Source organism: Oncorhynchus mykiss, chromosome 15 (assembly GCF_013265735.2).
Source record: "Oncorhynchus mykiss isolate Arlee chromosome 15, USDA_OmykA_1.1, whole genome shotgun sequence".
In the NCBI taxonomy this organism is placed as follows: domain Eukaryota; kingdom Metazoa; phylum Chordata; class Actinopteri; order Salmoniformes; family Salmonidae; genus Oncorhynchus; species Oncorhynchus mykiss.
This window is the reverse complement of record NC_048579.1, coordinates 26,609,251-26,635,300: the sequence shown is the minus strand read 5'-3', so window position 1 is coordinate 26,635,300 and position 26,050 is coordinate 26,609,251. Positions and strand designations below refer to the sequence as shown.

Below are 26,050 nucleotides of genomic sequence, written 5' to 3'. Positions count from 1 at the left end.
CGTCTTTGTGCTTTTGCACCAGAGCATGGAGGAGCGGAGGAGACTCGGTGGGTTCTGGATGACTGTTCTTCCTCAGTGTCAGGCTGCGGATGACACAGTGTGCGCGCGTCCCAATGGGCTCCCTTTTCCCTATTTTAGTGCCCTGGTCAAAAGTAGTGCACTGTGTCGGGAATAGGGAGCCATTTGGGGGGCGCGACTCAGGGGCGCCATTCGGGACGCAGGCACAGCGCTGGAGGAGAGCCGGGAGCAGTCAGTACGGGACAGGAGGAATCTCCCCTTATGACTAGTCGTCAACCTTCTGAAGAGGTAACACGGGGGACATTGTTTATGTGAAATTGCGGTTCAAATTCGGTGAGAGTATGGTTGACTCTTCAGATTATTTTCAAGCGCGGCAACACACAAACTATAGCCATACTCTAGACCTTACTAGACCTTACATTGAGGGAATACATGAGCTAATAAGAAACCACTAGAATTATCTGCTTTAGGCTTTATTCTCTCAACCCCCCTCCTCTTTAAAAACCCTTTTATGTGTCCAATAAAAGACAAAGTAATTATCATCCTCTTCTTAACGAAGGGGAAGCAGAAGGCTTTTGGTCCTCGGTAACAGTGTGTTTGTGCTAGAATTACAACTAATGAGTCTGGTCAAAGTCGCCAACTAATTGTCCTTTCATTACACACCCATTTGTAATCACGTCTTAATGAGTTCCGTCCCTAAAAAAAATATGAAACGAAAAATGAATACTGCTCTTATGCAAAGTTATTCAGGGTCATTAAAATACTTCAAAAGAATGTGAGACTTATTTGGTACTGGTTAGTGATGAATTGCTGTTGAGTTGCGGTTTTGGAAATGTACTCAAATTGATACATTTTGATAATTTCCTTTCCCCCAAAGCAAAAGTTGCCAGACTGTGCCCATTATTTCTGAGGATTTCAGCCTGTTAGGGACGTACTGTATTTGGTTGGTATAGTACAGGATGTGTCTCAAATGGCACACTTGTCCCTATATGGTGCACTACTTTTGACCACCCTATGTGCCCCGGGCAAAAACTAGTGCACTAAATAGGGAATAAGGTGCCATTTTGGATGCAGAGTTCTGCGTTTACCCTATAATGGTTTACTTAATCATACTCACATTGCCATGGGCGGTTATAGGACCTCTGTGCAGTTGGGGCAAATGCATACACATTACACTCTCTCCTATGGAATGCTAGTCCATACAGTGGTGTTGTGGCAGCAGCGGTGGGGACGCTCAAAGCTGTGACACGCGCATTAACTCTCCCAGCTGTGTCTGTATTCTAAAGAGGCCCCGGAATACATGCAGTGAATATCCAGAAGAGCAGGGGCAATTTACTCCCAGAGTCAACAAAGTAGTCCCCACAGGAGACAGTGGTGATGGATTGTGGGATGGAGCTCGCTCGCTCTCTCTCTCTCTCTCTCTCTCTCTCTCTCTCTCTCCCGGGCTCTATCTCTCTCGCCCTCTCTCTCTCTCTCTCTCTCTCTCTCTCTCTCTCTCTCTCTCTCTCTCTCTCTCTCTCTCTCTCTCTCTCTCTCTCTCTCTCTCTCTCCCTCTCTCTCTCTCTCTCCCTCCCTCTCTCTCTCTCTCTCTCTCTCTCTCCCTCTCTCTGTATCTGTCTTTTCCCTTGTTCTCGGCACTGCATACATTCCCTCAAGTGGCACACAAGGCTGTTAGCCTGCCTAATGGAGGTAGTGTGGCATGGGGTAAAAAGAGGTGGCAGAGCCTATTTAGATAGAGGCCCTGCTAAAGTAAACTTCAGACAGGGATTCAAATAAACCAGCTCCCCTAATCGACTGCTGACTGCTGAGGCGAAGGAGGACTGTGGGCTGACACCAGAAGGGAGGGCGGGAGGACAGGAGACCGATGAAGGGGGGGGGGGGGGGGGGGGGGGGGGGAGAAGAAGCAGGGGGGGGGGACAGGGGTGTGTTGAGTGAGCCGCTCCAGAGGGATAAACAGAGGGGGGATCTGGGTAATCTAGAGTAGAGCGGCGGATGTAGTGAAGGAGGAGGTGAGGGAGGATGGGGGAGGTGAGAAGGGAGGTGGTGTAAGAGGAGCTGTAGCACGCAGTCAGTCTGGAGGAGGGGTGGAGGAGAGGTCAACGAAGGAGAGGTTCTGCAGTCTGAAAATCTCTATAGACCCTCCATAGACCTCTCTCCTGCCTCACGGGTTGAAGTTACAGCCCAGGGTTTGACATGAGCGGTCAAGGATATGGCTTAGAGACCCTAGCAAACCTATGCTGCTTAGTGCATCGGAGCTAAGAGTTGTTAGGTAAACACAAGTGAGAGCAGATTCCACCCTTTTACCTCCTCTCGTTCAGAGAAGACCAGGCTAAACATGAGTCATCAGAAGGAAGCTATCAAAGAGACAGATACTCAGAGGTCAAACACAGTGCCAGAGTGCTGCTACAGTAGGTATTTAGCTAGCACGTCTCTTTCTTGTCTTTCTTACAAAAACAAGTTCATTTCAAAGGATTTTTCACATTTGCGTAATACAATGGAACGTTTTTTTTTGTGTGACTATTACAGACTTGTTCCATAGCATGTGTTTTGAGCCTCGTGATCAAAGTATCCGTTTCCACGTTAAGACATGTTAAGACCACTATACACTCTATTTTGCTTTACAGTGCAAGCCATTATTTATTATTATAACTGGTGTGCAATCATAGCAAACATTCCTAATCTATTCACCGGGATGCATCTGATTTATGGCTGTCTGCTTACATGAAACGTAATGCAACTCAACACACTTCTCTTTTAAGACATGCAAGCCCTGCAATTCCACTAAACAAGGCCTGTCTGAGTTGTGCCCTGTTGCTTGATCAGGGGCAGGGCAGGTGGCCAAGCTGTAAGTAATGTATTAATAAGGAGTGTTGAGGTAGTGTGTGTTGAGGTAGTGTGTGTTGAGGTAGTGTGTGTTGAGGTAGTGTTTAAGTAGTGATTGTTAAGGGTAGATAGTGTCAAAGCAGTGATTTTTGAGGTAGAACAGCAAGTCGGACGGGGCCAGGGGGGGGATAAACCTCTCGGTGTTGTTGCCCAGCAGTGGGCCCTGTATTTGGCATTGACCAGGGGGCACAACTAGATCCAGCTGTTGGGCACCACTCCCCTGGCTGCCTGGCTGCCTGCCCATCCTCCTGCTGGCACACGGGCGCCAGATGTTTACACACTAAAAACACATCCTATCACGAAGCCCCCTCCTCCCCTCGCTGTTTGACTGTGTTCTGCCAGTTCAGGCGCCTGCTCACAGATAAAGACTCACTGTCTACAGGTCTGCAGACAGGCTTTTCTATTGTGATGTGACTCTATGTATGTTTGTGTGTGTGTGTGTGTTTCTGTGTTCATGTACACTACCATTCAAAAGTTTGGGGTCACTTAGAAATGTCCTTGTTTTTGACAGAAAAGCACATATCCATTAAAATAACATAAAATAAAATTGATCATTGCTCCAGATACTCAACTAGTCTAAAGAAGGCCAGTTTTATTGCTTCTTTAATTAGCACAACAGTTTTCAGCTGTGCTAGCATAATTGCAAAAGGGTTTTCTAATGATCAATTAGCCCCTTATATTGATCAACTTGGATTAGCTAACACAACGTGCCATTGGATCACAGGAGTGATGGTTGCTGATAATTTGCCTATGTATATATTCCATTAAAAACCAGCCATTTCCAGCTACTATAGTCATTTACAACATTAACAATGTCTACACTGTATTTCTGATCAATTTGATGTTATTTTATTGTACAAAAAAAAAATGCTTTTCTTTCAAAAACCAGGACATTTCTAAGTGACCCCAAACTTTTGAATGGTAGTGTATGTGGGTGTGTGATTTAATCCCTTCCACTTTTAAAAGGGTAGGGTTTCAAGTAGCCCCTCGGGTAGTATGGGCAAGATGCACTCACATAGACATAGCCCATGTTTGAACTTGTCTTACAATGGATATACAGTATGATGTGTTCAAAACACAACATTCCAGCACTAGCTGGAATGGGATTATATACCATAGGATAGAGCAGGGATCATCAACTAGATTCAGCGGCGGGCCGATATCTTCTTGAGCGGATGGTCAGGGGGTTGGAACATAATTACAAATCATTTGTCAACTGCAAATTGGCTGCAAGAAGTACAAACAGATATAATATTTGACTAAAACATAATAATTTCAAACCTTGCTTACATTTGTATACAATCACATACACAGTATCTCTTTATTAAGTGTGGGAATACTTTGGAACAGATTTCCAAAATTAAAATCACTTGGAGCTGATTTTCTGGTGTGTTTACAGTCTTTTATACCCCCCCAAAAATATACACTACCGGTCAAATGCTTTAAACACCTACTCATTCAAGGGTTTTTCTTTATTTGTACTATTTTCTACATTGTAGAATAATAGTGAAGACATCAAAACTATGAAATAGCACATGTGGAATCATGTAGTAACCAAAAAAGTGTTAAACAAATCCAAATACGTTTTATATTTGAGATTTTTCAAATAGCCACACTTTGCCTTGATGACAGATTTGCACACTCTTAGCATTCTCTCAACCAGCTTTACCTGGAATGCTTTTCCAATAGTCTTGAAGGAGTTTGCACATATGTGACTCAACGCCTGGATTCGGTCTTACGTAGCAAAATTTTAAATGGTGTTTTTTACATTGGATAAAAGTAGAGACTCAGAGCTACAAAATGGTATATCATACACTGCATTTGAGGAACAATGGGAAAGTAATTCTGCTTTGAAAGTTGATCAACTTGTAAACTCACTTTTGAGAAAATGACCTTTTAATGTTTTGGTATCTAGTGAAGAGCTCGTTTTTGTCTACACTCCTTCAGCGTCGGAGCCCACACTTGACGATGATTTGTTTACCTCTGAATAACATGAAAACAGCCTAATCAGCTCTGCTGGCAACAATTGCATTACTATTTCTTTGCAGACGTTTACTGACACCAGGCCATATTCAATGGGAGTTGTACACACATCACGTATCGTTAGCTAACGAGCCAGCCAGCTACCGTTATCTAGTTAAACAACAATGAACAGTGCAAACAATGCCACAGTGCTGGGAGCTAACCAACCAGGTTCAATGTTAGCTAGCTAACATTAGGCTCTAACTAGAAAAGCAAGCGGCTCGGGGAAATAAATTATAACGTCAGCTAGGGAGCCAGCCAGCGAATGTTAGCTAGATAGCTAATAGTACACTTTAGCTTGAAATGAAACCACTTTCTGTCAAAATAGAAACATGTAATATCTGAAAATGTTGCTAGCTATCTTACCTGTATACATCATCATGCATGATGGACACGTCGACCTGTCAGGAATGCCGTACCATGGTTGCCCTTAGTTTGAAGATGTAATCCGGTGACAGGTGTTTTCTCCATCTCTTTAGCTATCATACTCCAATTCCACTGATTTTAAAACTTGATCCTCCGGAAAGTGGAGAGCAACACTTATGCAGCTCCACTACACAACACATAAAAAAGCTTTGTTCGACAGGATTACCAACACAGACTGATGAGCTCAAATAGACAGAAGCCTTCTATATGGCAGACCAATCCGAACTCCTCTCTCAGAATGTCCAACACACTAATTATCTCAGCCAATCATGGCTAGTTAAAAAAAAGAGTTTTACATTCAAAGGGCTCTCCTGTGAACTCGTGACTTGTGGCATACGCCTAGTTTCCTGAATCGGGTCACATATGCTGAGCACTTGTTGGCTGCTTTTCCTTCGCTGTGCGGTCCGACTCATCCCAAACCATCTCAATTTGGTTGAGGTCAGTGGATTGTGGAAGCCAGGTCATCTGATGCAGCACTCCACCACTCTCCTTCTTGGTAAAATAGCCCTTACACAGCCTCCAGGTGTGTTGGGTCATTGTCCTGTTGAAAAACAAATGATAGTCCCACTAAGCCCAAACCAGATGAGCAGGCGTAATGCTGCAAAATGCTGTGGTGGCCATGCTGGTTAAGTGTGCCTTGAATTCTAAATAAATCACAGTGTCACCAGCAAAGCACCCCCACACCATAACACCTCCTCCTCCATGCTTTACGGTGGGAAATACACATGCGGAGATCATCCGTTCACCCACACAGCGTCTCACAAAGACACGGCGGTTGGATCCAATAATCTCTCATTTGGACTCCAAACTAAAGGTCAAATTTCCACCGGTCTAATGTCCATTGCTCGTGTTTCTTGGCCCAATCAAGTCTCTTCTTCTCATTGGTGTCCTTTAGTAGCGATTTCTTTGCAGCAATTTGACCACGAAGGCCTAATTCACGCAGTCTCCTCTGAACAGTTGATGTTGAGTTGTGTCTGTTACTTGAACTCTGTGAAGCATTTATTTGGGCTGCAATTTCTGAGGCTGGTAACTTCAACTTCTTGACGCTACCCATCCCGTTAGCGGGATCATTTTCGTCAGCAACCGCTGAATAGCATAGCGCCACAGTCAAATAATATTACAAAAAAATATTCATATTCATGAAATCACAAGTGCAATATTGCAAAACACAGCTTAGCCTTTTGTTAATCCACCTGTCGTCTCAGATTTTGAAATTATGCTTTACAGCGAAAGCAATCCAAGCATTTGTGTAAGTTTATCGATAGCAAAGAAAAGCATTATGTACACTAAGCATTAAGTAGCTAGGTCACGAAAATCAGAAAAGCAATCAAATTAATCGTTTACCTTTGATGATCTTCGGATGTTTTCACTCACGAGACTCCCAGTTACACAACAAATGTTCCTTTTGTTCCATAAAGATTATTTTTATACTCAAAATACCTCTGTTTGTTTGTCGCGTTATGTTCAGAAATCCACAGGAAAGAGCGTTCACGACAACACAGACGTATATTCCAAATAATATCCATAATGTCCACAGAAACATGTCAAACGTTTTTTATAATCAATCCTCAGGTTGTTTTTAAAATACGTATTCGATAATATATCAACCGGGTGTGTAGGTTTTTCAATAACACCGGGAGAAACAATGTCCGCTTTACTCTGTAGCGCAAAACTCACTCTGAGAGCCCCCACCTATCCACTTATGCAATGTGATCTGTCACGCTCATTTTTCAAAATAAAAGCCTGAAACTATGTCTAAAGACTGTTGACACCCTAGGGAAGCCATAGAAAAAGGAATCTGGTTGATATCCCTTTAAATGGAGGATAGGCATGCATAGGAACAGAGAGGTTTCAAAATAAGAGGCACTTCCTGATTGGATTTTCCTCAGGTTTTCGCCTGCAATATAGGTTCTGTCATACTCACAGACAATATTTTTACAGTTTTGGAAACTTTAGAGTGTTTTCTATCCTAATCTGACAATTATATGCATATTCTAGTTTCTGGGGCTGAGAAATAGGCCGTTTAAAATGGGTACGTTTTGTAGCCAAAAACGAAAATTCTGCCCCCTACATGCAAAAGGTTAATGAACGTATCCTCTGCAACAGAGGTAACTCTGGGTCTTCCATTCCTGTGGCGGTCCTCATGAGAGCCAGTTTCTTCGTAGTGCTTGATGGTTTTTGCGACTGCACTTGAAGAAACTTTCAAAGTTCTTGAAATTTTCCGTATTGACTGACCTTCATGTCTTAAAGTAATGATGGACTGTCGTTTCTCTTTGCTTATTTGAGCCATTCTTGTCATAATATGGACTTGGTCTTGTACCATATATACCCCCCCATACGTTGTCACAACACAATTGATTGGCTCAAACGCATTAAGAAAGAAAGAAATTCCACACATGAACTTTGAGGAAGGCACACCTGTTAATTGAAATGCATTCCAGGTGACTCCGTCATGAAGCTGGATGAGAGAATGCCAAGACTGTGCAAAGCTGTCAACAAAGAATCTCAAATATAAAATATATTTTGATTTGTTTAAGACTTTTCTGGTTACTACATGATTCCATATGTGTTATTTAATAATTATGTCTTCACTATCATTCTTCAATGTGGAAAATAGTACAAATAAAGAAAAACACTTGAATGAGTAGGTGTTCTAAAACTTTTGACCAGTAGTGCATTTGTTATTTATTTTTTGTTCTGAAAACTTGTGCGGCCAATTAAAATCACCTGCGGGGGGCGTCATTTGGGGAACCCTGGGATAGAGGGTGCAATTGAGGTGAGGATACTTGAACTTCTGTAGTTGTGTGTTTCCTGCCCCGGCAAAAATTCAGCAGCTTCTCTCTCGGGGTAAAAATAGCCAAGTGCTTGGGAGCTGATATTATGCAAATGTTTTAATGTTTTATATGAGGAATTAGACAGCCTCCCACTTCTTTCAGACAGTTGTGACGAATCATTTCCCTGCTTCCAAACGCATCCTCCATTTTTCTCCCAATTCCCTCAGTGGTTGTTCCTCAGTGTTAGTCTTTGTGTAAAAAGTGTATTTATGCCTGATCAGCCTTACAGCATGAAGAATAAAAATGGCGCCGTCCCCTTGCAGTTAATTTGTGTCTCGGTTTATTTTGAGTTATATCCCTGAGTTGTTTTAGGTGGACTTCCTAGTGAACATTCCAAGGCAGTGAGGCTTTTTAGTTCAGTTGTTTTTAATGAGGTCTCATTTGGGCAGGGCCTCCTGAAAGATAGCCATCAACCACTGCTTTTCATTACTCTGCCCTTAGACCGGCTGAAGAAGCACATTACTTAGGAATGCCCATAAAAACACATTGAGTCAATACATGCAACCATGATTCGATGGTTGGTAAAGAGATATGTGCTTTAGAGCTGATGGTCTGTTTAACGCTCTTTTTTTTCTATTTGTCCCCTTGTCTTTCTCTCTTTCTCTCTTACCGCTATGCAGCCCCGCCACAGTTCTTTCCTGCTTTCCATCCGCCGGTGCCCATCGATGACAGACACGCCCAGGGACGCTACATCTACGAGCCGTCCCCTGTTCCCCCGCTGCACGTGTGAGTGTCACAGACTGTACACACACACACACACACACACACACACACACACACACACACACACACACACACACACGCACACACACACACACACACACACACACACACACACACACACACACACAGCCCCTCTTACATGCACCGCACACACACCGAGACACTTCTTCTCAACAGAAAATAATGCATGGGAGTTTGTCAGGCCTACTGAGAAGTCTTTTGGATATCAGTATCATATCATTGGTGTCAGTATCAACTCAAAGTAGTGGTAATGACAATATAAATATGTTTCTCCTGTTTTTCTCTGGGAGTGTTGCATCCTCCTCAGAGATGCTCTGTGCTCCCCAGATCAAAGGCCACGGGCCCTGTCTGGCAGCAACATGATCCACATGTCAGAGACAGGCAAATGAACACGTGTCAGAAACATGGAGACGAGAGCCCGGGGCGTGTGATTCTCATAAGCACAGTGATCAAGCCTTGTCAAGACGAGACGATGCAACTCTCAACCTGACATGCACACCTTCACTGATACACAAGTAACTCTACTGACATGCACACCTTCACTGACACACAAATAACTGTACTGACATACACACCTTCACACACATATTTTCTGACATGCACTGTACCATGTATACACCCCCCCCCCCGCCACACATACATGATCACACATAAGTAAGTGCATTAAGCAGAGGAACATGTATGGGTTGAGTCTCCCATTCCCATATTTCTCCTAAGGCTTCACTTTCGTGTTTGGCCAGGTCAGCAGCTACACATCAATGTCCTCTGTACTAGGGGATTCCCTCAGTTTCTGTGCGCGCACACACACACACACACACACACACACACACTAGCCTCTCTCTTTCTCACTCTCATTCACTCTCCCTCCTTCTCCCCTCTCTTTCTCTGTCTTTCCTTCTACCGCTTTCTCCCTCTGTTCTGTCTGAACAGTGAGGACTAGCATTGGATGTTCTGTTGCCCTTGCAGCGCTAGTTTCTAACCCGGAGACAGGAAGGAAGCGATCAGTGCGCGACGGGGACAAATTGGATGGGGCAGCATTATGTTTTATATTCTTCATCATTATCAACTCCCCCACTCCACCCTCACCCTCCCTCGTGCTCGGGAGTCATATCTCTCCCTTGCCGATGTGCCACTAAGCGTAATGAATTTTTTATGCCTCCCCCCCATTCAACCCCTCTCCCTCTCTCCCTGAGGTAAGGAGGGAGGGAGAGGTGAGGAAATAAAAAAGAGTGGATGATTGATGCCCTGTGTCACCGCAAACAAAATACCAAATATAATTTAGCATTTAGCTTATGTGGAGATAATGGGGAGAACACGCGCTGCCAACACGGCTCAAACAAACAGTCGTGCTTGTTATCAGTCAAAGGCGCTTTGGAGAGACCTGGAGCACAGGTTAGGGGGAAGTGGGAGACATGGAACCCACTGAATTAAATTAGGGGGGGGCGAGAAGAGAAGTTGCGCTGCACCGAACAAACGAACAAACGTGTTCAGTCACTCGCTCTCTGTCCAGACAGGAGTTATCTGGCTGGCGCGCTTCGTTTGCTCAACCAGTCAGTGGAGGCGTGGTCGCCGCTGTACTTTACCGCCTGTTCATCCACTTGTATTGCTGCTTAACACGACACGCCGTGCTGAAAGGCCCCATTTTTCATGATTACAAGTCGGTTGTTTAGTGGACGGTCTTATTCAAATTGACTTGGGTACTAGTACACACATTACCGAGTTACATGTGTCCCTTTCAAATTGGAACCTACGGTCCTCCGCTCACAATGTCATTACTTTTGCTGCTTTTTAGAGTAGGCAACAGTGTTACACGCTGTTGAAGTTAAGTTTACGGTCTGTATAGTCCATCTACAGATGGCAGAGTTATGTAGGCTACTGTAGTTTGCTTCAGATTTTGACTGTAACAGTACTCAGTATTGTTTTGGAACCATACATCTGGCGATTTGCTCTCATGCACAGTGTTTTTAAGAATTTCTTATAAAGGAGCATTTTGATCCAGTCACCCCCAACAATGCAGTCAGTGGTCTTGCACACAGAGAGAACAAGCACGGTCCTTCAGGGACCAGGGGGACAGGTGGGGGGATTTCAGAGAGAAATATTGAATTGTTTTAAGACAAGCTCTCCTTAGTGAGCAGAATGAATCGTTATTAGCCCTCTTAAAGATATGGCTAAGTACACAGTAGAGTATTATTGCCATTACTTCCCCATGCAGGGCTCTCATTATAGCTGGTAATTACAGTGGGCCTGGCCCTGCGGCGGTACAATCAATCCAGCCTCGCTAACGCTAGCTGCCGCGCTAACGCTAACAGCGCTAACGCTAGGACTGTGTCCGGTAGAAAAACAAGCTGCCACCGCCGGCTCATTTTCCCATGATATGTTCTGCCGTCTAACCGACGTCGCAAATGAACAGAATCCTATCCTATTATTGTGATGGGTATAATTGAAACATGTTTATTTATGGCCTGGTGCCGCAGACGAGGGAGGAACGAAGGAGCGTTAGGCTACGCTAACAGCACTGGGCGATATGAGGCCGACAGAATTAAATTAAAAGCTCATAAAATGAAATATGCTCTGTATTAGCTGCTTGACACTTAATTTGCCTTCAAATGAGCGGAGGAAATCACAAATTAACTGTCCTTTGTCCCCCCCTCTCTCTCCTGCTGCACACCGCCTATATTAGCAAGGGGAGAGTACAATTACAGGCAGGAGCTAGGAGAATTGTTTACTTTATAAATTCTTGCAGGGAAGGCACCCGCCATTCAATATTAAAGATGGAGGGTCAGGGGTTGCCATCGTCGTGTGGGTGCAGGGCATTGATTACGTAGGTACACATAATAGGGGGTTGTAGTTCTGCATGTCTAAAATGGGAAACTGTGGAGTCTTGGAGACCAGCAGAGCTCTGACCAACCACTTTTTATAACTATTGAATCATTGAGTCAGTGCAGCTGATCTAGGATCAGCAGGCCTTTCCTACACTACTGTCAGATCAATATGTGTGTCCCTTAGTGTCTCTGGCCTGGGAACAGCTGACATCCAGTCCCATTGACGAATATCCACCCCTCCACCACTCTTCCTCTAGAGAAGATGCTTCCTCACTTCCTGCTTAAATAAACACACAGACCAGTGAAGAGCAAGCTCTCCATGGGAGCTCTCGTCCCCACCACCGCTCCCATTGTGTCAGCCCGGCTTAATGGGGGGCTGCATGGGGGGGCTGCATGGGGGAGGCCGGGGCCAAAGAGAAGAGACCGCTCCTTTCATATGGGGCATTATTGGACCGAAGACGGCCAAACACAAAACAAAAGGCCCTCTCTTGTGACTCAGCGCCTGGTCTCGGTCACCCGGAGACGGGCCGGGAACAAACAGAGGTATTCGACTACAAGTCAATTATCTGCATGAGAGTTTACTTAGGAGTTAGAGGCCCTTGTGCTTGAATGTGGCCACTAAAACAACAAGATGCTCTTAGGGAATAAGTAATTGACTCATGGCTGTTTGCGTAGCCACGGTCGTTGCGATATAGTGATTTGCTTAGGAATTAGCTCAAATGATCCACTCCTGAGTACACAATGGAGTGTGTAAACTAAGGTATCTCCACAGACTCGCATTCACTCGGATAATGTTTGCATATTGTCATGTTAATGTTAGTTCTGCCATTGTCTCAGATAACATACTGTATGAATACTGGTTATTTCCTTGGACATGGCCAACGAGACATTATGAATCTGGTGCAAAATATATTAGATATGTGCCCTTTCAACTGTGGGTCCCTCAGACACTACAGTCCAGTATGGCAGTTAGTTGCGACATGATTTGTAACTTTTTCCCATTTCTTAGTATTTTCTCCTGAGGATTCTCTCTGGCATTGGTTGTCTTATAGTAATGATGCCAGAAAGTCACAATATAGAAAACATACTGATTTGGCACAATGTTCTGTGTTTAGTATTTCGTATTTGATTGGGATCCCCAATTAGCAGCTGCCAAGGGAGGGGCTAACCTTCCGGTGGTTCAAACAGGAAACAAAACAAATAACATGCGTAATAGACATACTATACTGTACCTAACACAACATAATACTACATAACACTACATAATCTACTGTCTCTGCCTCACTCCTCAGAAAAAGGAGATGGCTTCTGCCCTATGAGCCGTTCCGGCTCGTACAAGCCAAGGCTCGTGCAAGGCCACCCACTTACATGATACAATAACTAATACAGTTACAATACAAAATATATCAAAATGGCTGTGTCTCGTAAGGTGTTCTTTGATCTGGGTTTTGAATCTGGTTTTATTGCTAGCTGGAGTTACCTGGGGTGGCAGAGAGTTTCATGTAGTCATGGCTCTTGGGACTGTGAAGAGACCTCTGATTGCATGTCTTGTGTTGTCCGCTGAGTGTCCGAACTGTGTGCCAGCTGCTTTTCAACTTTGAGCCCCCCCCCCTCCCCGTGTAAATCTAAGTGCAATACGTGCTGCTCTATTCTGGGCTGCTCTATTCTGGACCAACTGCAATTTACCGATGTCTCTCTTTGCTGCACATTAACACACAACTGGGTAGTAGCTCAGGTGCGACAAAACTAGGGCCTGTAGGACCTACAGTATCTGGTTGACTGAGATGTCAAGAAAGCAGAGCAACGCCTTATCATGGACAGACCTCTTCCCATTTTTAGCAACCATTGAGTCTAAATGTTTTGACCATGATAGCTTGCTATCTAGGGTTACACCCAGCAGTCCAGTCTCTTCAACATGCTCAATCGCTACATTATTCAATAGTAGCTCTAAATTAGGTTTAGCATTGAGCGAGTGATTTGACCTCCCAAAAATGCTTATTGTTAGTTACCCATTCTAAAACTGACTGGAGCTCTATGTTAAGGGTGTCAGTTATTTATTTTACTGTCGTAGCTGATGTGTATACTGTTGAGTCGTCACTGAACATTGACACAGGCTTTATTCAAGGTCAATGGAAGGTAATTAATAAAATGCAGAAAATAATAATGGCCCTAGCCGCCTGCCCTGCGGTACACCACACTCAACCAAATTTGCATTAGAGGTTTTCAATTAAAGAAACCCCTCTGTGTTCTATTTGATAGGCAATGATAAGGCAGAGAATGCAAATCCATAACACCTACGTTTTTAAAGCAATAGTGGCCTGGGACTATAATGCAGGGAAACTTAAATTAGTTTTACATCATTCTAACCAGCATGTTGAATGTGCAACCAGAGGGGGAAAAAAACTCTAGACCACCTAGGTCTAGGTCCAAAATCATCTCAACAGTTTCTACCCCCAAGCCATAAGACTCATGAACATCTAATCAAATGTCTACCCAGACTATTTGCATTGCCCCCCCCCCCCTTTTACGTTGGCGCTATTCTCTGTTTATTATCTATGCATAGTCACTTTAACTCTACCTACATGTACATATTACCTCAATTTCGTCGACTAACCGGTGCCCCCGTAGATTGACTCTGTACCGGTACCCCCTGTATATAACCTCACTATTGTTATTTTACTGGTGCTCTTGAATTACTTGTTACTTTTCTTTCTTATTTTGTGCTTAGCTATTTTTTACTTAACACATATTTTTCTTAAAACTGCATTGTTGGTTAAGGGATTGTAAGTAAGCATTTCACTGTAAGTTCGACACCTGTGGTATTCAGCGCATGTGAGAAACTAGATTTGATTTGCTCAATGATATCAAAAGCTGCACTGAAATATAACAAAACAGCTCCAACAATATTCTTACTATCAGTTTTTTTCAGCCAATCATGAGTAATTATTGTCAGTGCCAAGCATGTTCAGTGCCCTTCCCTATAAGCGTGCTGAAAGTCTGTTGTTAATTTGTTTGGTCAAACACAATTTTTTCCCAAAACTTTGCTAAGCACTGTGGTGTTAGTGGTGAATATACTTGTGAACCTGGTATTATGTGTGTGTGTGTGTTGGGCATGTAAGGGTATGCTGCTTCCTGTCTGTGTGGTTATTGCATTCAGAAGTGTGTTTGTACAGCTGTGGTCTCCAAACGGACTGTAAGGTATTCTGTGAGTCTACCAGGGGAAAAGCAGGTCCCATTCATTTCAGGACAACATCAGCACTCTGTAGTCGGCTGCAGTACAACCATAGTTAACTACCCAGAAAGAGGGTGTAATTGATTTTCATGCTATTCCGAGAATGATCATTCCATCTGAGTAACAACATACTGAAACATTTTTGGACATTTGAAATGTAATACTTTGAAAAGCGGCACAAACATGTGGAACTCCAACTAACGGCCCATGAGCTGTCTTTTCCCCCACTATCTATGCAAAAAATAGTTTTGAATATTTCATGAATCGTACATTTTCCACCTCCCTATCTACATTTTTGTGCTCTCTCCCTCCCTCCCTCCGTCTGTCTGTCTGTCTGTCTGTCTGTCTCTCTCTCTCTCTCTCTCTCTTTTTCTCTCTCTTTCTCTCTCTCTCTCTCTCTCTCTCTCTCTCTCTCTCTCCATCTCTCCATCTCTCTCTGTCTCTCCCTGTCTCTCTCTGTGTCTCTCTCTGTCTCTCTCTGTCTCTCCCTGTCTCTCCCTGTCTCTCTCTCTTTCTCTCTCTCTCTCTCTCTCTCTCTCTCTCTCTCTCTCTCTCTCTGTCTCTCTCCATCTCTCTCTCCATCTCTCTCTCTGTCTCTCTCTCTGTCTCTCCCTGTCTCTCTGTCTCTCTCTCTGTCTCTCGCTCTCTGTCTCTCTCTGTCTCTCCCTGTCTCTCTCTGTCTCTCTCTCCTCTCTCTCTCTGTGTTCTTTAGGTGTACGCTGTGTTGTTTGGTTATTTACATAAACTGTTGTCAGAGAGCCCAATCTGCACATTGAGGAGCGTCTCGCTGCTTAGCATAAAGACCACAGTCTTATCTCCACTCCTCCCTCCAGATTGCTCTTCTACTCCAGAATGGAAGAGGCATTGCAACACATACACACACACACACACACATACACACACACACACACACACACACACACACACACACACACACACACACACACACACACACACACACACACACACCATGACAAAAGAAAGACAAAAGGCATAGTGCATGGAGTTTTTATAAAGAGCTACAGGAATATACTGTTAATGTATGTTGAGGCTTTCCTTTTGATTTTTCCTTTTCAAGTGTTGAGGGTTGTATTTCTTTTGGGCTGATGTTTCATGTTTTAAAACCATTTCCTACTGTATGGGAAGCAGTATCATGTTGTTGTCAGTCATGCATAAAAAAATAAGTTTGTATTTTCTGTTTTAAATACATTTCTGATTTGTAAATCTTATAGATGTATTGAGTATACATTTTCTAATGAGTTCATACATTTCTGTAAACCACATAAAAGCCATTTGAAAATCCCCGATAAATGAACCTGTTTAGTATAAGACTATATTTAGTCCCTTAGAATCATAGTAATATTAAACCTAGATCGAATATTAAGTGGGACTATCAGTTCTATTAACATCTAATGATAATTTCAGTTCCGATCATCTAGACATGATCTCTATGTGACTTCTGTCATTAATGTGCAGGAAGAGAGGAAGGAGGGCAAGTCACTTTCCTCCCCTCATCCCTGGTTCCCTGCGACTTTCTAGTGGATTCGCCAGGTTCCCCTTTCCTCCCCTCATCCCTGGTTTCCCTGCGACTTTCTAGTGGATTCGCCAGGTTCCCCTTTCCTCCCCTCATCCCTGGTTCCCTGCGACTTTCTAGTGCATTCGCCAGGTTCCCCTTTCCTCCCCTCATCCCTGGTTCCCTTCGACTTTCTAGTGGATTCGCCAGGTTCCCCTTTCCTCCCCTCATCCCTGGTTCCCTGCGACTTTCTAGTGGATTCGCCAGGTTCCCCTTTCCTCCCCTCATCCCTGGTTCCCTGCGACTTTCTAGTGCATTCGCCAGGTTCCCCTTTCCTCCCCTCATCCCTGGTTCCCTGCGACTTTCTAGTGGATTCGCCAGGTTCCCCTTTCCTCCCCTCATCCCTGGTTCCCTGCGACTTTCTAGTGGATTCGCCAGGTTCCCCTTTCCTCCCCTCATCCCTGGTTCCCTGTGACTTTCTAGTGGATTCGCCAGGTTCCCCTTTCCTCCCCTCATCCCTGGTTCCCTGTGACTTTCTAGTGGATTCGCCAGGTTCCCCTTTCCTCCTCCTCCTCCCTTTCTTTTTGAACACTTTCTCTGTGGCGTCAGGCTGCAGTCGTTGGACAGGCAGTCGCGCGGTAGCTGGCTTCATGATTAATGGTGTTTATTCTTGACAGAAAGCTCCTTTATTTATCTGCATTGCAGTTTCACCGATACTATCAGTCACCTGAATGAAAAATATTCAGTCATACCAATTTTGCAGTATAATTGAGTAGAGTCACTTCCTTTTCAGTTTTCCCCCCTCCTCCCCTCTCTCTCCCTCCCCTCTTCTCCCTCCACTCCTCTCCCACTCTATCTGGCAGTCTTATCATGGCCACAGTAATATTCGCGCCTTGCGTTGCTTGATATGGAGAGGCTGACTTTAGCCTTATTTGACATAAAGCCTCTTCAATTTTCACTGGAGAAAAAAAAAGGGAAGAAAAAGAAAGTTGCACGCCACTCTGTGAAATGGACGAGAGAGGCGGGAGAAGTATCTCCCCCTCTCTCTCTTTTTTTTTTTCTCAAGCAATTTCAGGATTTAGAGAGAAAAGGAGATAAATGCCTATAAGCAGAAATGTGGGCAGATTGAAGTTATATCTATTTTTTTTGTAATACACCAGTTTTGAAAACCTAAATGGACGGTGTCCTCTTTTTTTCCTCACTGACAGTGCAATGAAGCGTGATATTTTGAAGGCACCTGTGCATTTTGAGGATGATGGATACCGGATGAAGGATGCCGAGAAAGTATTAGGCAGACGACATGTGACAGGCCCTGCTCAGGCTTACGGTTGAGCCATTACCCAAGAAAACCTGTTTGGCCATGTTGCTAAATTCTACTTATGAGCTGCTGTTACTACCATATACATACAGTATATTCTAGAAATTCTATTTCTATGGTTACTACACATAGACTGTTACAGACTACATACATTTTATTAGGACATATGGAATACATATTTCTATTTCTGATGGTTATTGCATGTGTATTGTTGCTGATATATCAGAAATATACATTTTGTAAAGAAATATAGGATATTTATTAATATTACATTCACAGCTACATAACTATTTTAATAGAAATAGTAGGTGGTACTGTATAAATTGTTTTTAAATTTTATTTTGCCGTACATCATATATTTTTGTTTCCACCCAAATCAACATGCAAAAAAAAAAAAAAAAGATTAAAATGTCCTTTTCCTGCTTTTGAAATATACCAAAATAAATTAGAACATACCCCTGGCGATTCTGATTTTTATTGAGTAGTAAAACATAAGGTAAAATGAATAACCCAGTTGTTTCTCTGTACATTTCCATTGGTCTTTGTAGGTTTCATTCCTTTAAGACTACAGAAAATCATTTATTTGACTACAAGAATCATATTCATCTGTCTACTAGTGGCTTTTTGAATTTCCACATGTAACATATTAGTACATTTGATTTTCTGTACAGAAATCTAATACCCTCCTGTTTTATATTTGAGATCTCAATTTGTAGCTAGCCCATGTTGCACAATGGAAGAGAGAGTCTGGAGGAGAGGAGATAACAGACAGGTGCTAACAGCTAGCCGTGTGTGTCAATCAGCATGTCAGTGTGTGTCTATGTGTGTGTGCGTGTTGTGTGTGTGTGTGTGTTCAATCTGCCTAAGGTTAACAAAGCACTTGTGCTCAACTGTCAATTTCATAATGGGAAGATTCGACAACCATGTCATTACATCACTCGCCATTTAAAATATTAAGTAGGGTTTGTTGAATAATGCTTTTCATCTTCCGATTTTTCTTCCAAATAAATGAAGATTCAGAAAATAAAAAGCAGATACAATTGTAACTGTGCAAAAGAAGTGTATGGACACGATATGCTGCGAAATAAATGACAACATTGGAAGTGATTAATTGTGATTTCAATTGACCTTTAATAACTATTTTTAAAATACCACCAAGCAACCGTTATCACAACATTCTATCTTTGGCATTCCCTCTGTTATATCCCTTTCATATACAGACCAAAATCCCACTAATTGACCATGTCTGCCTTTTATTCCAGCCTTTTCGTATATCTAAAAGGGGCAGGGGGGTTAAAAACATTGTCAAATTAAAAGAGACACCCTGTTTCGAATCAAGACTGTATCGCATACGGCTGTGATTGGGAGTCCCATAGGGCGGCGCACAATTGGCCCAGCGTCGTCCGGCTTTGGCCGGATAGGCCGTCATTGTAAATAAGAATTTGTTCTTAACTGTCTTGCATAGTTAAATAAAGGTTAAAAATACAAAATTTAAATTTAAAAAAATCCACACACAAAAAAAGCCATGATTCCTGCATTTTCACAGACCCTGTAATCAAAATACAGGTATTGGGTCTATGTGAATGGTTCTCTGCTTTTTTGCAGGTAAATCCATTAACACTTCCATTGTTTAACACCTCCCTAAAATGCAAAAAGCCCCCATTGTTTAACAACACCCCACCACCCCTCCTTATTTCCTAGTTCCCCGCTAGGGATATTATACCTGCAAAAAAGTGGTAAATTAGGGGCTGTTTGAAAGGGGGTCATATAAACATTGCCTTGTATTTTTTGTAGGTAAATACCACATCTTCTGTCTGAAATGGGAATTAGTTCAAATGTAATTTTAATTCATATTTACCAACATTATTGACAATTACAAATTTGGAAAATTTACTCAGATTTTTTAAAATTGATTATCGTAATGCTATTGATAAGGAAGACCTCAGTATATCCCAGCATTCCAGGGCCCGTTTCATAAAGCCTCTCAGAGTATGAGTGCTGTTTGAGGATCAGTTTTGCCTTTTAAATTATAATGAATACATTTATACGGACAGGAAGATCTGATCCTAGATCATCACTCCTGCTCTGAGATGCTTTATGAATACTGTGTTGACTGAGGGGATACCAGGCTTGTGGGAGGAGCCAGCTATCACATTAAAGGGCTGTACATTCTATTCATTCGCTTATTAAAGGCCCCTCCCTCCTCATTAGCAGCTATTAAAAAACACTTGGGCATATTACCCATAACACACTCTGATGCTCTCAGAAACCAACCAATCTATTGCACTGGAGGTATGAGGTTCAGAGGGAGGGCAGAGAACAGCTGTTTGTTTTTGATGTTTGTTTCATCTTATAATATTATTTTGCATGAATTGTTTTTATACAGTAACATGCATTTGTACAAAAGAAAAACTGGATAAGAGATTTTGCTATACACAAAGTTATACTTTTGAGAAAATACACCAAATGTCATTACATCCTGTCTGTTGTACCTTATAATAGTTGTTAGGTTAAGAAAATTCAAAATAATGTGATTGAAGAGAGAGTAGAGGATGTTGTCAGTGATGTGACTGAGACCCTTGTCCTGTGCAGGCAGGCAGAACCGGTCCGGCGGGCCGTCAGATGAAAGTGTAGAAATGTGGACTTCCCATTATTCCGTCTTGGGCTCGGGGCCCTCTGATCTCACTCTGGGGGCCAGTTATAGCAAGTAACAAGATCTAGGGAACAGGGCCGTAAATTCTGCCTGCTATTCGCCAGAAAGCCTCCCCTCCCTCCCCAGTCCTCTCCATCCACTTCTCCCCTCATCAAGCTTCAAGTAAACGGAGGAAAACATGAATTTAACACTATATAATATTACCACAGGTTGCAGTTAAAAAAAAAAAAAAAACGTCTGTTTAACATTTGTTAAACCGTTCCGATGACAATCGACAGCTTTAGCAGTGAAGGAAATGAGTTTAATGATCTTCTCTCCACAACTGACCCTAGCTCTCCTTTTCACTCCTCCTTATGAGGCCATTTCTCCATTCCCATTCTTTCTTTTGAGCTGTTGTGGCGTTTCACCATGTTTCTTCTTCCTTTACTTCCTTCACTGAGGATACGAATCACATTCACATAAGGTACTCTATTCTTTCAGCACCGTATCTTTCTTATCCAATGAAATCTGGAGTCAACTATTCGTATAACGTGAGTCCATTATTCTAGTGGGAGAAGAACATTCTCACCTGTCCCACTGAGCTTAGCTGTTTGGATTGAGCAACAGAAAGAGTCCACCTCTGCTGCCTTCGACTCCCCGCGATACCGCGCTCTCTCAGAGAGGGGTCAGCGTGAGGAGCACCTCACGCATCCTCCAGCGGGAGCTAGCACAAATATGCACAGTCATGCACACAGCTACAGCGCGTCAGAACTGTTGAAAGCAATGCAACTAGCGTTTTGGTGCTGCTGAGTCTCTGTGTGCCTATGTCAGGCTGAAAGGGATTGCTTTTTATCAAATGAGAGACGAACGTTGATGTGAAGTGGACTGGTAGACTGGCGAGTTCAGATATCGATGTTGTCTTTAGATGTGCACATGGGACAGGGTGTTTTTTCCCCGTTTGACTCGTGTCTCAACCTTCGTAGTAGTCCACCTCGATTTAACTCACCAAAGTACACTGAATATATAGAAAGCTATTTCATATATGTGCTGTGTGTCCTCCTTAAACAGTAGCATAATGTGGTGGGTGAGATTGTGTACGGGTGTGAAATGCCCTTCTTAGTGATGAGGTTCCTCGCGTACTTAACCAGCCCGAAGGTTGATCATGCAGGGCCGAGGCCTGGGATGGTGTGGGCTGAGGCAGAGGAGCAACACCACCATGTGGCCCAGCACGTTCATGATTAAATATCAGGCAACTCCACTTGACATTTTATTAGTCCGGCAAGATGGATGAAATGGCATGAATAAAGTATGTTGTGTGTCCGTTCACTTTCCCACCCGCTTCTGCTGCCTGACTGCCTCCTCTACTCTGTCCAGGCCATGTTTTATTTACCTATCCCCCTCTTTCCTCTAACGGGTATATGTTAGGAAAAATTGAATGGATTTGAAGTTGCTTTTTTCCGTGCTTGAAGAGGAAATAGTTGATTCCTTCTCTTTCGCTTTCTTTTTCCTCCTCTCCATCTCCCTCTCCTCTCTTTCTCTCTCTCTCTCTCTCTCTCTTTCTCTCTCTCTCTCTCTCTCTGTCTCTCTCTCTCTCTCTCTCTCTCTCTCTCTCTCTCTCTCTCTCTCTGAAGGATTACCTCTCTCCAGGAGTGAGACTCTCCTTCCTGGTCACTGTGTGTTTTGTTTGTGATTAGCTCGGGTCCGTCTGTGCAGTGGCTCATTTCTGAGGCCCACTGTGACAGAGTGAATTGAAGTGGTTCACAGGGAGCTCTCTCTGACCACTACACTGATACACCGCTGCCCTAGCAGCCCGGGGCAATGTTACCTCTCATCTCTCTCACCTGGGCCCCCACCCGCACCAACACCCTGACTGGCCCCAACCCCAACCCCAACACCACAACTCATTACAGACGAGTAGAGTTAGTGAGGCGATGGGTTGTAGAGGATACCTGGCTATTTAAGGCACTGTTTGTGCGTGTGTGTGTGTGTGTGTGTGTGTGTGTGTGTGTGTGTGTGTGTGTGTTTGTGCGTGTGCGTGTGCGTGTGCGTGTGCGTGTGTGTGTTTGTGCGTGCGTGTGCGTGTGCGTGTGTGTGTGTGTGTGCGCGTGCGTGCGTGCGTGTGTGTGTGTGTGTGTGTGTGTGTGTGTGTGTGTGTGTGTGTGTGCGTGCGTACAAGGCACTGGGAGGATGGAGACATTTTCTGAGAGGATGTGTTGATGATAGATGTACTTCCCCTTCTCTTTCTGAAGTTGTTCTCTTTCAACACCCAGGAGTCCCCTTTTCTCCTCCCTGTAGCCCGGGGCATGCCAGAGGAACTCAAACAAGCCCTGTGAAAAAGGTTAAGTCCACTTGTATTTAATGTTGACTCTCACTTTGAACAAGGGCAACCAACTGTGACTTTTTTGCAAAGTGAGATGAAGGGGATTGGTTAGAGTGGGTTGTTCGGTGTTACTTGGGAGTACATTTAGCAAACCGTAAAGAACCGCAAAGGACCGTCAAGTATGACAAAGGAGCATAAAAAAGTGAGAAGAAAATCGTACAATATGTTACGAATTTGTAAGTGCCTAAGATCCTGAACTGCATCTTTAACTTTCAAGCCCCCTTAAAATTACAGGGAAAAAGGCAGAGTCATTTTGTATAATTTCACTTTCATGTTGTGATTTTTTTGTTGTTGTTGGTGTGTACACTTTGTTCATTCGCTTTGGTAGACTTCCTTATCTCGATGGCTGAAATTACCTTTAATTACGGCGTGGAAATGGTTTTCCAAACAGCCTGTGAAAAAGCCTGCTGAGAAGCAAGCAGCAACATAAATGTTTCTTTAAAAAGGCAAAAACATTCACTCATTCATGGCGATGGTGTTTTGCCACAATTTGGAACAAAATGACAGGGCCTTTTATAGACAACTGAAAAGTGTGTACTGATCCAGTTGACCTTGCCTAACATTAACTCAATGGTCACTTCCAAGGTCACACAGTACAGTAAGTATGGAGGATGCAGTTGCCCGTAGACACTGATCTAAGGTACATTTTCCATCTCCCTCCCTAATGATTAAGGTACTTGAAAGATATAAACGGATCCTAGGTCTGTGCCTAAGGGAAACTTCTACCCAGAGTGTACACTGATGGCTTTCACACGTTTGTGACTTCACACTGTCGGAGCGGGGAGTTCACAGGAGTATGTGTGTTGTGTGTGTGTGTGACACCAGGGCCCAGCTGTTATGACTTGAGCCCGTCACACTCACTGACTCCTGTTGAACAAAGCTTCTTATCCCAGTAATAGCATGGACTATCGTGCCTGCTGGGATGTGAATCCTCCTTGCAGGACAATTGTGCGATGTTCGCCTGCGTGTTTGTGTGTGTGCGTGTGTGTGTGTGCCTGTGTGTGTGTGCGTGTTGTTGTGTGTGTTCCTTGTGTGAGACACAGATCTAGCTAGCTCTCTCTCTCTCTATCTATATCTCTCTCTCGCTCTCTCTCTCTCACAGAGCTATTTATCCCACAGAGAGGGATTTCCTCCTTGTTGATGGGACCATGAATAGAGAAACCCCCCCCCCCCCCTTCTCTGACCCTTTGATGTTAGGGGTCACAGAACTCCCAGCCCCCCCCCCCCACACCTCTTAGTGCCAGGGGGGCATGGTTACACCCGGGCACGCCTGGCAACCCCATAGGTGCCCCTCCTGTCTCTCTCCTCCTGCTCTCTACCTTAAGCACAAGCAGACACAGGCAGGGTTCATATTCGGGCAGAGTAGAGAGACATTCTAAAGTGGAGTCACCAACCGGTCGATCACCAAACTTTTCTGTAAAAAACCCAACGATAAAGCCTTGCGTTCTTATTTTTGTTTCTTGCTTCATGCACTTGATTCAGCAGCCCTAGTGCCGGGAAGGCAAAGTGTTGCCATTTTGAACCATTTCATGTGTCTGGAGGTAGGACTCCGCCTACCCGGCAGGCCCAGAGAGAAGATCAAGTGCACCTATAGGCCTATCGCTGGCCAATCAGATAGATCACCGTGTCTGCACAGTTTGCTCGAACCATAGACTGTAAAAAGAAGCCTTCGAACGCACAGCAAAGTTGATACTGAGAGATTTCAAAACTTTTAAAACCACGACTAGAGAGAGACTCAACGAATACAACAAAAAGCTGCTGTTTTTATGAATAAATTCACGTTTAAGTTGCTATTCAGCACCGGCAAACTTTGTTCAAAACTTTTATAAGCCATAAAAGGCGTGTTCTCCCTACTTCCACACGCTACAACCAACACTGTCGCTGCATTACATGAGTATGAATGATTGCTTCTATAAACTTGCATTGTTATGATTAGCGGTTTGTGTCTTTTTTAATATCTAGTAAGATTCCAGTGTATTTGGTCATAGGAGTAACAACATGAATTGGTGGATGAGGCAGACTTGAGTTTCGCCTTCTGCTGGAAGACTGTGTCCCCTTTTCTCAGCAGAGGGAGAGCAGAGGGACGGTGAGAAGGGTGAGAGGTATCCTGACCACTGCTTCCTCCCTCCCCTCAGACTGACCATCAGATGAAAGCCATCCGTCCAGTAAATATATATATATATAATGCTCACTCAGCTGTTCCTTACAAGTAATACAACAAATGATCTATTACCATTGTGATTATATAATCATAAAAAAATATATATATATTTTCTAAATGGTCTGAGAAGAACAACATTAGCAGAGCTATTCAAGCGTAGCGGCGGCAGGGTAGCCTAGTGGTTAGAGCGTTGGGCTAGTAACCGAAAGGTTGCAAGTTCGGAAACCCCCGAGCTGACAAGGTACAAATCTGTCGTTCCGCCCCTGAACAGGCAGTTAACCCACTGTTCCTTGGCCGTCATTGAAAATAAGAATTTGTTCTTAACTGACTGGCCTAGTTAAATAAAATAAACATAGCCAATATGCAGTGATAATGTAATGGGCCTGTAAACCTACTGCACAAACCTCATTGCTACAGAACTGTTTTGAATGAGTTAATGTTGCATAGACTTGCATAGTTTAATTAATAATAAAATGTCTGAGCGGTAGATCTCGGCTTGCATTTTGTCTCCGAAACGGTTGGTGACCCCTGTTCTAAATGGTGCTGATCCCTTCACTACGGTGGTGGGAGACAAACACAACATGAAGGTGAATGGTAGCATGAGGTTTAGGGTTTTTAGGTGCCCCTTTGAGTTACAAGTACACTACAGTCCTATAGCTTTGCCTTTGAAATCACTGGACTGTCTAAATCACACATTTACCCTTCCTTGCATAAGGCAATAAACCAATACCTGTATTTCAAACCAGCTTTAATCTGATTTGTACACACAATGTAAATGTGCTCGGTTCATAACTACTGCTGCTGCTCATTAGTCAAACTCTCTTCAAACCATGCAGCCACGTGGAACAATGTTATTATTGGCTTGACTTGAGATGAGGATTTCTTGCTGTCAGTAGCCCCCAAATGACTCCTGAGAAGTGACCATATACTGTTTCACTTTGAGCTCCTCGCTTCCATCTTGGCTGACTACGAGTCTCGTGAACACATTTCACTGTTAGTCTACACCTGTCGTTTCACCAAGCATGTGACAAATAACATTTCATTTGATTGGAGGCCGTTCTCTCC

General features: G+C 43.5%; 1 protein-coding gene across 4 annotated transcripts in view; it reads left to right on the top strand.

Annotated features, from left to right (window-relative positions):
• LOC110489888 (transcriptional activator GLI3) overlaps window positions 1-26,050 on the top strand; it is a 128,231-nt gene that overhangs the window by 59,281 nt on the left and 42,900 nt on the right. For all 4 annotated transcript variants that reach the window (XM_021562848.2, XM_021562850.2, XM_021562847.2 and 1 more), the window contains exon 4: window positions 8,804-8,909. In XM_021562848.2, the coding sequence (XP_021418523.1) occupies window positions 8,804-8,909 (106 nt within the window). The remainder of the gene's footprint in view (window positions 1-8,803; window positions 8,910-26,050) is intronic.